This window comes from Trichosurus vulpecula, chromosome 1 (assembly GCF_011100635.1).
Source record: "Trichosurus vulpecula isolate mTriVul1 chromosome 1, mTriVul1.pri, whole genome shotgun sequence".
In the NCBI taxonomy this organism is placed as follows: Eukaryota; Metazoa; Chordata; class Mammalia; order Diprotodontia; family Phalangeridae; genus Trichosurus; species Trichosurus vulpecula.
In genome coordinates this window covers 457,213,261-457,225,438 of record NC_050573.1, presented here as the reverse complement: position 1 = coordinate 457,225,438, position 12,178 = coordinate 457,213,261, and the positions used below count along the sequence as shown (strand labels likewise).

At 36.0% G+C, this 12,178-nt stretch overlaps 1 protein-coding gene and 1 non-coding gene across 2 annotated transcripts in view; one reads left to right on the top strand and one right to left on the bottom strand.

The window, feature by feature from the left end:
* Positions 1-220: 220 nt before the first annotated feature.
* Positions 221-12,178, bottom strand: part of RASA1 (RAS p21 protein activator 1) — a 125,381-nt gene continuing 113,423 nt past the window's right edge. The window contains exons 23-25 of the mRNA XM_036736510.1: positions 3,482-3,559; positions 2,557-2,691; positions 221-1,368 (exon numbers count right to left, since the gene is read on the bottom strand). Of these exons, the coding sequence (XP_036592405.1) occupies positions 1,285-1,368; positions 2,557-2,691; positions 3,482-3,559 (297 nt within the window). The 3' untranslated portion in view covers positions 221-1,284. The remainder of the gene's footprint in view (positions 1,369-2,556; positions 2,692-3,481; positions 3,560-12,178) is intronic.
* On the top strand, positions 10,326-10,432 carry LOC118835149. Its single transcript, XR_005009483.1, has one exon. It is a non-coding gene; the product is annotated as a U6 spliceosomal RNA (small nuclear RNA).

Genomic DNA, 12,178 nt, shown 5'->3' with positions numbered 1-12,178 from the left:
ATAACATCTAGAGGTAGGTACTCTTTGCTATGCAAAGGGTAGGTTCTCAAATACGTTAATGAACAACTTCTAAGTAAAAAGGGAACAGAGTTTCATCATCCAGGGGACTTTGAAGGTTGACTTGCCTCCAAAGTGGACAAGAGAAAGAGCAGAGGAAAATGAAAAGGTATCCATATTGAAGCCAAAGCAGAGACCAAGAAATGAATGGAGAAACAGCAAATAACACAAGACCCTTTGACTTTATTTCAACTTAGTTTTTGTGAATTTCACACAAAAAAATACAGAAGCAAATCTTATCAATAAATAAAACTATGTAGTCAAACAAAATATCCCTTCATGAAGTGCAGCTCTCAACCAATGAGAATTTTTTAACGAGCAATAGATGTGTTTTAGCTAATTTAAAATAGCACAAAAAATTCGGAATGGCTGAGTGTTTTAAACAAAGATAATGCTTAGGTTTGGCTTTACATAAAAGACAACAAATTCATATTTTATAAAATGGTTTAATGAAGGCATGCATGACTGGTAACAATGATCAATAAATTTACTGAATTCAAATTATTTACTGTTGTAAACATTTTACAAAAGCATTGAGATTTATCTGAATTCACTGTCTGATGAAAGAATTACTCAAACAGACAAAATCAATGGCACATTTAAAAAATAAAGCTGACAAATATCATTCTGAACATTCTCTTTTAACACAGTCCAGGCAAGAGAAAACAGTACAGTATAAAAAAAAAGTATACAACAAAGATTGTTCTTATTATAATGTCAAACTCTGGAAACTGTAAATACAAATAAAGTGATTGAACAGTCATCTCCCCACGAGGAAGAAGTTACAGTAAGAAAAATTTGCAATCCAGTTATATTCAGCTGTCAAAAGAGAAGGCTTTTCTTTCTTGTCAGTTGACGACATAATTCTTTTTCCAACAGACAGCGAAACTTTGGCAATTGGATGTATTGAAAATAAATTTTTGAAGTTCAAGAGACAGTCACAGCATTTTACTTTATGAAAGGTGATCTATACACCAAGGCTCAGAGGTTGTTAAAGATTCATTCCATGTGGAAAAAAAGTGCAAATATCCTGCACAGATAGCTTACAAAGCTGCCGGCACAACTCTCCCCCAGCAGAATCTTGGGTTTTGTTTTGCATAGTTCACACATCCCTGGGAATGTGGAAAGGTGTGCTATTTTTGGCAAGAGCAAGGAGAAAGTGATATTGATGGGAATTATACCATGTTGAGCATGCTGAATCCATGCAGAATACTAAGGCAAAGGCTGCTACCTGATGTTATTTGTCACTGAATACTGGTTCTGTTTTTGTTGAAGCAGTTCTGTAATAGCCAGGAGCTTTTTTAAGACATGCTAAGAAAAAAAAAAAAACAAGCAGAAAATTATTACACTTCAGAATCCCAAGGTATGGAAAACATATTAACAACAATTGAGACTCAAGTCTAGGACAAAAATTTCCATGAAGGAAACCTGAATTTTCATAAATTTAAGTTACCCAAATGAACTCTTATGAAAGAGAACTGCTATTCACATCTGAATGAGGTTTCTGAGGAAAGAATCCTACTCTAGTTATGCAAAAATCCCCGACAATTTTCTCTTCAGCAGAAAATCCCTGGATGAACTCTTCATACCTAAAGTGACATTTAAAAAGTCAGCCGAATGAGAGAAATTCAGATGTGGAATGTAGAAACGTAACTACTTCAAGTGAATAAACAATCACACAATATTTAACCCTAACATTCAAGGCAAAGTAGTCTCCTGCTAAGAGACAAACCTGTCATAAATGGTTAGTGGTAAACATACACAGAGTGTATCACATCAGGAATATTTTAAGATCAATGAGGAAGGGCTTGCTACTAACAGTAGCTAATACTTATAAGGTACTTATTATATGCCAGGCATTATGCTAAAGGCTTTACAATTATCTCCTCTGATCATCTTCAATAATACTGGGAGGCAGATGCTATTATCGCCACCCCCCCCCCCCCCAGAGGAGAAAACTGAGGTAGACAAAGGTGAAATAATCTGCCAAGGGCACACAGCTAGTAAGTGTCTGAGGCCACATTCTGACTCAGTTCTTCCTGACTCCAGGCCCAGTGGTCTACCTGGCCACAGTGCCAACCTAGCTGCTCAATGTTTGATATATTTTCATTATAGCACAATACATCTCTATTCTACATCAACTCATTTTAAAAGCTTTATCAAAAACTCTTCTAAAAACATAGTCTTGATTGAGTCCAAATACAGAAAATGCAAACATATAACAAATATTGAAACTCTTAAATTTGTTTTTTAAATTAGGCATAGTAGACACAAAACAGATGCAATCAAGTATCTTCATTGACAGAATACAACAACCTTGTAAATGCATTAAAATATCTTAAAGGCATTTTTATAGATGCATTCTTAATAAGCCAAAATTCATCCAAACATAAGTAATTTTAGTAAAGTACTTGTTTTATAATTAATCTTGATACTGATAATTTAAGTACTAATTACTTGAACACATTATTCCCCAAAATATCTGTAGTACAAACCCACCTGCTGTACACCACGCTCATTACTGAGTGTTCGAAGTTCATCTGAATGTGCCACACAGATTTCATGCAATGCTGCCAGGTCACGTGATAAGTCAGTTCTAGAATGATCTGTAGTGTCTGGAAGTTCGGGGACATTCTTGAAGAAGAATCATAAAATGGCATTTAGAAAGGCAATTGTTTACAGCCCCTTTAAAGATGTAATTTAAAAATTGTGACTGTCAACTAATGATGTAGTAGCTATCTTCTCAAACTCAATGTAATCGCTCTATCAAATTTTAAAACTAGCCTATTCCTGATAAAATGCAAAGACTGACAAGCCGGCATATCGTTCACATCGTGTCAGGCCTTTCTCTTGTAGCCAGTCCTAGCCTATCTGGGGGAAACAATTCCTTCTTCTCCACAGTATTTGTAATACTAAAATTCTAGGTATTCTGAAGAAAAGAATTTTTCCTAAAAGCTAACTTGGAACCTATAGTAAACTTCAAAGCCAGAAAAACCCAGGTTCTGATAGATATTGGCTGTGTCACCAGTGGAGGTCAAGTCACCTGATCTCCCTCTGTCCCAGGCATCTCCCTAAGTAACAAAGCAGATATTTAATCTTCATTGCTAGAGAGAATTCACAACCCATAGGTTCCCTCACAATCCTATTTGAAGTGACTACAAGTATTATCTGTTTTACTATTTAGTGTCGGAGCAGAATTTCAGCCCCCCACAGACCTTTTCTGAGTCCAGCACCTGGAACCCACTCTACCCTGCTGCGCCCCAATATGCAGCTTTTTTTTCATTTTCCTATGGCGTATGGAGTCTTGATTGAGAGAACAATAATCACTAGTACACACTACTGCATGTCTGAAGAAAAGGTTATATATTACGCTGTTTAAAGCAAAAAATTATATCTAGATAACTATAATATGTAATACACATACCCCAAGTTCGTCTAAAAACATGATCATACGATGTTTGTTACTCTTGATGAATGGATTTACTCCCTCCATGTAAGGCTCCTAGAGAAACAAAAATAAAAGCTCTTTATACTCTTTATGAATCCTCATGAATTAGATGTAGTAAAAATTGTTGCCTAATGTGTCACAGTATGATAATTCTTACTGATCTACTTAATATTACCAAAGTTCAAAATGATGGTGTGTCTTATAGGGTAACAAACCTGATGGGCATGTGATATTTTATTTGAAGAAAGTCCCTAGACTCCATGTTCTGGGATGTTTTTTGATTTCTAAAATAAAACTAAGAAAGATACCCCTACAAAAGTTTTCTAAGTTACACTTATAACTGAAACTTCAAAAAAAAAAGATTAATTAAATGCATTTAAAATTTAACAATAAATGATCTTTTTCTCAAAACTCTAAATCATTAATAGTAAAACATCCAAGTTTTATAAACAGAAGATAAAATGAAGTAATACTAGAGACCTTAAGGTTGATGGACACAAAGTAGTTATTAACAGGGTATACAAAAATTCATGAAGGTTCCCTACGCCCTTTTTTAAAATCAAGGACTTGTTCATCACCTGACTATTCACTAATTACATCATATCTTATTTCTCACAGGCCTAAAGACTGAGAGCCTGTTTGCCAAAGGGCTGGTAGGTTCTATCAAATTTATGAGATTATGTGTAAACTGGAACCTTGACATTACAACTCTACCTTTAGGAGAAACTGACTGCTTTCCAAAAATGAAATGACCAGCTTCTAACATTTCAGTGGGTGATCCAGTGTGTGCTGTGTGCCTTTTTACTGCAGTACTCCTGAAGAAGAGCTCCCACAGACATACAGCACCCATGTGCAAACTCAACACTTCCTTCTTTCTCTTTGCTGGCACAGCATCTGACCTGGCACCTCCACCAACCCTTGCCTGCCCAACTCTCCTCCAATAAGACATCACTGTCTTGATTCATTTCCTATCTTCCTAATGCTCCTTTTCTGCATCTTTTCCCTGACTCTCAGTCCTTAGCATCTACTTTCTATGTTCTCTAGTTTGGCAGATTCATTAACATCAACAGAGTCATCAACCCCTGAATGCAGTATCTTTGACCTCTCTTCAATGCTCCAAATACATACTTTCACCTCCTTCCTAGATATGTAGCATCATGAAAGAATAATAAGCAATAACTAGAAAGAGAAGTTCAAGGTCTCTATGCCAGTTACTGGTTGTCTGATATCGCAAAAATTGCTCTTAAGAGAGTTAAAAAGCCCTATGCCAACTTTCCCTTCAAACCAAATAATAGAAGTAAAAAGTTTACAAAATGAGAAAATTCATCAACATCAAGAAAAGGATAAGTGAATAATACCCAACCGCAAAGGCTCTCCGGAGCACCCTCTCTCTTCATTTCCACCCTTAAACAAGCAGGGACTGAAACAGTGCAGCTGCAGAAAGGACAGTGGAAACCAAAACAATGAGACTCTTCAAAGTGGAGAAGAGGCCATCCTACTCCGGCCACTTGTGATTTTCTTGTACCATTGTTCCAATAGCCACCCTCATCTTTGTGGAGGGAAAAAACCTCGCTTGTTCCTTCCCTCCATTCTATCATCCTGTACCTCTTCTGCTCTTTGTGGACAAACGCCTCAAAAAACCTCAAAAAAACCATCTACAATTAGGCGCCTCTAACTCTCTCCACTCACTCTCTTCTTAAACCCTTACAATCTGGCTTCTGACCTCGTCATTTCAAGACTGCTCTTTTCAAAGTTACCAATGATCTCTTAGTTGCCAAATCCATGGCTCTTTCCCAATCCTCCATGGCCCTTACCTCCCTGCAGCCTCTGACACTTGATCACTCTCTCCTCTTGGATATTCTTCTCTCTAGGTTTTCAGAACACCATTCTCTCCTGGTTCTGCCCCTACCTACATGACTGTTCCTTCTCTTTCTCCTTTGTTGGATCCTTAACCAGATCATGGCCTCTAACTGTAGGTGTCCCACCAGATTCTGTCCTCTCCTCTTCTATACTATTTCACCTGGTGATCGCATCAGCTCCAGGGAATTTGTTAACATCTTTATGCTCACAATTCTCAAACTTAAACTGCTGATCTCTAATCTTGTACATCCAACTACATCTCAGACATTTCAAACTAGATGCCCTAGTAGACATCTTAAACTCAGTATGTCCAAAACTGAACTCATTCTCTTTCATCCTCCTGACTTCCCCAGTTCGTCAAGGGGAATGCCTTCCTCCCCCTGTCCCTCAGGGTCATAACTTAGATGTTACTAGTTAAATAGTGACTCCTCCTCAAAGACTAAAGCATTTAGAACAAAAGATACTCTCCCTACTAGATTTTCAAAAAGAAAATAGAATTAGAACACAAAAATGAAGACAGAAGGAAAAAAATGGAATACAATTTTAAGAAACTGGAAGAACACTTCTGAACGCTACAAAATAAGAATAGAGAAACTGAATATGGGAAGCAAAGAAGCAATTTAAGGCAAGTATGTCTTCCAGAAAAAAATGTCATGAAGAAGAAAACTTGACTACCACAGTTCCAAGAAACCATACAGAAAAACTGCCCAGAAATATTGTAAGCAGAAAACACAAATTCAGATCAAGAAAATCCACACAGCACCAAATGGAAAAGAAATCCAACATTTACACTGTTGAAAAACCAGAGTCATATAGTGGAAAGAATTATAATTTCAAAGAGGTATGTATTATAGCTAGAGGATGGAACGAAAAACAACAACAGAAAAAAGTCAAATTCCAAGGACAAATAACTAAGATGGGAAAAATTATTCTATGGTTACAAGAAATCAAACGAAAAACTGGAATAAAATATATCAAAGAGCACATGTAACATTGGCTAGAAACCACAACTAATATACCATGCAAACCTGAGCCTAAATGTTAAAACATAATCAAAGATTCTTGAACATTTAGTAAAGGTGAAGAATTTGAATCAATTTTTCAAACAAAGCCAGAGCTAAACAGAATATTCAACTTGCAACCTCACTAAGCATCAGGGGCCACTGTTGGAAAAATAGATTTAACTGACTTTATGACTTTTATAAGAATATTAAAGAAAGTAAATTTTCATCATCCCATGGTACTTTTACAAAAAAAGTCTTAAAAAACATCCTTTACAGATAATAATGCAATAAAATCAATGAAAGATATTGATTTTGAATACTGGGTCAAAGAATAAATTATGCTAACAATAAACAATGTTGAAGATCACAACAACAGCAAAAGAGAAAGGGGGCCAATAAACATTTTTTAAAAATTAAGGGCTAAAAAATTATTTAGTAACCCTTCAAAATGCACAAATCTTGAAAATTTGAGGAAAAACTTGAAAATAAAGATAATAAAAACAACAAAAGGGTTGATTTTCAAAAGATTAATATAATCAATGAACAATTAGCTAATCTGACAGAGAAGAATATTGCATTTTAATTAACAAGGTGGATGATAAAAAGAATTATCAGAAATTACTAGAAATTACTATCAGAAATGTAAAACATTTTAGCAACATTTTAAGGGTAGAAGTTGACTATTTATAAAAATATGTAATAAAACAATAAATAATTTATCTTAACAACCCAATCCTAGAAAAAATAGATACAAGTTATAAGTGAATTATTGAAGGGGGGGCAAAAACTCTAGAAGGATCTGCTTGTGAATTTTATGAAAGATATATAAAAACAAGCCAACTGATAGTTATGCTACAAAAATTATTCTCAAACTGAAAGAAAGCACTCTACCAAACTCTTCTTATGAGATAATGACACCAAAACAAGAGAGAGATAAGGCAGAGAAAGAGGGATAAAAACCAACTGCACTATTGAATATTGATACAAAAACTGTAAATATATTTCTTACAAGAACACTACAGCCATATATGCAGAAAATAATTCGCTATAACCAAGCTGAACTCATACCAAGGACAAAAGAATATTTCAATATTAGCAAAAGAAATTAACATAATCAAAAAAGCAATTTAAGGTACAAACAACATGATTGTTACAAGTGATGGAGAAAAAAAAATCTTTGATAAAGTTTAACCCTCATTTATATTAGAAGAATTAAAAAGTATAACCTTGGAATAAAAGCAAGAATCCAAAACCAAGATCTAACATTGCTTGCAAGGGAGAAACACTAGAAGTTTTCAACCCATATGTGATGAAGTTCTAAAAAAGTTAGCTTTATCAGTAAGACAAAAGAACAAACTTTAAAGCTGTTAGAAACATTACCAGAAGAGACAAAATTATTCTTATCTGCAAATGACATGATATACTTAGAAAATCCCAGAGACTCAACAAAGAAACTAATTGGAACAATTCAGAGTATCTGTAAAGTTAAGGGGAAGCAAAATAAATCCACAAAATCATCAGCATTTCTGAATAGTAAAGACAAAAACATGGAAAAAATGATGAAAGGAATTACATTCAAAATAGTTACAAAAATGCATAAAGTACCAAGCAGTTAACCTACTTAGATATACACAATATTCAAATAAATGTAAGTACAAAAGAAATAAAAGGAGACTTAAACTGAATATATTCACTAGCTATTGTCATTACAGGCCATGCCAATATGATAAAAAAGCTAATACCTAATGATAAACTAATATACAGATTTAGTGCTAAATAACTGAAAGTATACTTTTAAAAATTGTGCAAAGTTACTTTGAAAATACAAAAGCTCTAGAATCGAGGATAGTAACAAAATAAAGTACAAATGAAGGTGACAATCTTCAGACCTCAAACTGTATTTATTACAAAGCAGTAGTCAGCTTTTTGGTACTGCTTTAAAAAAGAAAGAGAGAGAGAGAAATCAGTGGGATAAACTACATAAACAAGAAACAAGCACTCAAAAGCAGTAGTCCAGTGTTTGATAAACTCAAGAACATGAATTTCTGGGGGAGAGACTCCTTTTTGATAAGAAGTCCTAGAAAGATTGCGGAGCAGTTTGGCAGAAATTAGTTTTAATATCTTATGTTACACAAAATACTCAAAATGGATTTGAAACCTAAAGATCATATACCTTTAAAAAACTGTATGGGTACAAGATTGAATATATTCTGCAGTTAAGTCTAAGAGTAAAATTCTTAAACAGAGGAGAGAAGAAATCATAACAGATAAGAAATATTGACCACATAAAATTTTAAAAACTTTTTTAAAAAACTTATTAATGAAGATAAGAGTCAGAAAAGAAACATTAGGAAAAAGATTTTAATCAAAGATCATTAAAGTCTGATATCCAAAACATAAAGGTAAATTAACAGAAATATGTTTTAACAGGCAAAGAAAAAATAATTTTCAAAAATTTGCAAACTGTAATTCACCACATAAAATCTTCAATAAGAGAAATGCACATTAAAAATTATTCTGAGGCTGAAAAGCAGGGACTTGCTTAAGCTCTCCCTCAAATCCCTCCAAACACCTGTGAAAAATGGCTCTGAACAAATTCTAGAGCTGCGGAACCCATGAAATACTAGAGGGAAGCAGGTGTCCAGCCCAGAACAGCCTGGATGGTCGCTGGGAAGGGTCTATCACACGGTGCTGGGAGCGGAGCGCAGCCCAGCATGGGCCATGCTAGGACAGACCAGACTGGGAGGTAGCCCGGAGCAGGCCTTAAGGCCATGAATCATTTAGCTGGTGCAGTTACCAGACTTCTCAACCCACAAATGCCAAAGACCACAGAACAGGTTAGTGGGAAAACTGTTGGATCCAGGTGAGAGCGGTCCAGCCCCAGCCCTGGGGGTAGTGGAGGTGGCACTGTGGTGGCGGCGGAGGCAGCAGCAGGAAGCTCCTGCGACTGCTTCCAGAGCTCCAGTGTCACCTGCTTCCAGAGTCCCTGGCTCACACAGTAGGAGGAATCAAGTGGTGGAACAGAGCAGGAGTGCAAGGACCCCATTGCTGGCAAAGAGACAGGTTCTCCTGCTGTGCCCTGCTTAGACCTGGGTCACAATCCTGGTTGGTGGTTTTTGGGGGAGGAGAACTGCTACTGTGACAGAGCTTGCAGTGACAATGGAGTAGAAGTAGCTCTGAAAACAGCAGCACAGCCACTAAAGCTTGGGACAAAGCACTCTCTACAAGCAGTCATACCCTGACAAAAAGATCAAAAGTCAAGTAGTTGGCTGGAACATGAACCGGCAGCAAAAACGGGCTCTAGAATCTTTTTTTGATGACAAAGAAGACCAAAACATACAGCCAGGAAAAGTCAAAAAAGTCAAAGACCCTACATCAAAAATAGGAATTGGTCTGAGGCCATGGATGAGCTCAAAAAGGATTTGGAAAAGCAAGTTAGAGAAGTAGAGGAAAACCTGGGGTAGCGAAATGAGAGTGATGCAAGAAAACCATAAAAAAGAATTCAACAACTTGCTAAAGGAGACCCCAAAAAATACTGAAGAAAACACCTTAAAAAGTAGACTAACCCAAATGTCAAAAAAGCTCCAAAAAGCCATTGAGGAGAAGAATGCCTTGAAAGGCAGAATTAGCCAAATGGAAAAGGTCCAAAAAAACCACTGAAGAAAATACCACCTTAAAAATTAGATTGGAGCAAGTGGACGCTATGACTTTATGAGAAATCAAGATATTATAAAACAGAACCAAAGGAATGAAAAAAATAGAAAACAATGTGAAGTATCTCATTGGAAAAACCACTGACCTAAAGAATAGATCCAGGAGAGATAATTTAAAAATTACTGGACTACCTGAAAGCCATGATCAAAAAAAGAGTCTAGACATCATCTTTCAAGAAATTTTCAAGGAAAACTTCCCTGATATTCTACAGCCAGAGGGTAAAACAGAAATTGAAAGAATCTGTGCTTGCTTTGGCAGCACATATACTAAAATTGGAATGATACAGAGAAGATTAGCATGGCCCCTGTGCAAGGATGACACACAAATCTGTGAAGCGTTCCAAATTTTTCACACTTTCTGTTCACCCTTTTTTCCCTTTGCTCTTTTTTTTTGCTTTTGTTTTTGTTTTTTCTTTCTCATGATTCATTCCACTGATCATAATTCTTCCTTACAACTTGACTATTGTGTAAATAAGTTCAATGTGAAATACTGTGGAAACACAATCAGAATAACGCAAGATCTAGCAGCTTCTATATTAAGGGATCTAAGGGCTTGGAATATTATATTCCAGAGGTCAATAGAGCTAGGATTACCTACCCAGCAAAACTGAGTATAATGCTCCAAGGCAAAATATGGACTTTCAATGAAATAGAGGACTTTCAAGCTTTCTGAGTGAAAAGACCAGAGCTGAATAGAAAATCTGACTTTCAAACACAAGAATCAAGAGAAGCATGAAAAGGTAAACAAGAAAGAGAAATCATAAGGGACTTACTAAAGTCGAACTGTTTTGTTCACATTCCTACATGGAAAAATGATGTGTATAACTCATGAGACCTTTCTCAGTATTAGGGTAGTTGAAGGGAATATACATATACATATACATACACATACACATACAACATATATATAAATATGTATAGACAGAGCACAGGATGAGTTGAATATGAAGGAATATCTAAAAAAATAAAATAAAATTAAGCGGTGAGAGAGGAATATATTGAGAGAGGGAGAAAGGGAGAGATAGAATGGGGTAACCTATCTCACAGAAATTGGCAAGAAAAAGCAGTTCTATTGGAAAGGAAGAGGGGGAAGGTGAGGGGGAATGAGTAAATCTTGCTCTCATTGGATTTGACTTCAGGAGGGAATAACATACACAGTCACTTGGGTATCTTACCCCACAGGAGAGTAAGGGGAAGGAGATAAAAAGGTTGGGATGATAAAAGGTAGGGCAGATGAGAGGAGGTAATTAAAAGCAAACACTTTTGAAAAGGGACAGGGTCAAGGGAGAAAACTGAATAAAGGGGGGAAGGATAGAATGGAGGGAAACATGGTTAGTCTTTCACAACATGAGTATTGTGGAAGTGTTTTACATAATGATACATGTGTGTACTATGTTGAATTGCTTGCCTTTTTAGGGAGGGTGGGTGGGAAGAGAAGAGGGGAGAGAATTTGGAACTCAAAGTTTTAAAAGCAGATGCTCAAAAAAAAAGTTGCTTTTGCATGCAACTGGGAAATAAGTTATACAGGGAATGGGGCATAGAAATCTATCCTGCCCTACAAGAAAGTAAGGGGAAGGAAGACGGAGGGGGAATGGGGTGACAGAAGGGAGGGCTGACTAGGGAAGAGGGCAATCAAAATATCTGCCATCTTGCAGTGTGGCGGAGGCTAGAAATGGGGAGAAAATTTGTAACTCAAACTCTTGTGGAAATCAATGTTGAAAACTAAAATATTAAATAATAAAAAATATGAAAAAAATATTCTAAGACTTCACCCTATTACTAACAAATTGGTAATGATTAAAAATATATTGAACTATCAGTGTTTGGATGGTTGTGCTACAACAGGTCCACTCTTTGTAAAACCGTGAATTTGCTAAGAATTTCAAATGAAAATTATTTAAGGAAGTGACTAAACTGTCCATAACCTTTAAATGGGCCACCCCACTAATGGACATATACATCAAGGGACTCAAAGTCAAAAACAAAATTCAATACATAGCAAAATATTCACAGCACATAACAACAAAGAACTGGAAATAAAGTGGGTACCTATGAAAGTGGGGAAAAGCACAAAAACTTATGTTAAGTGAATGCAA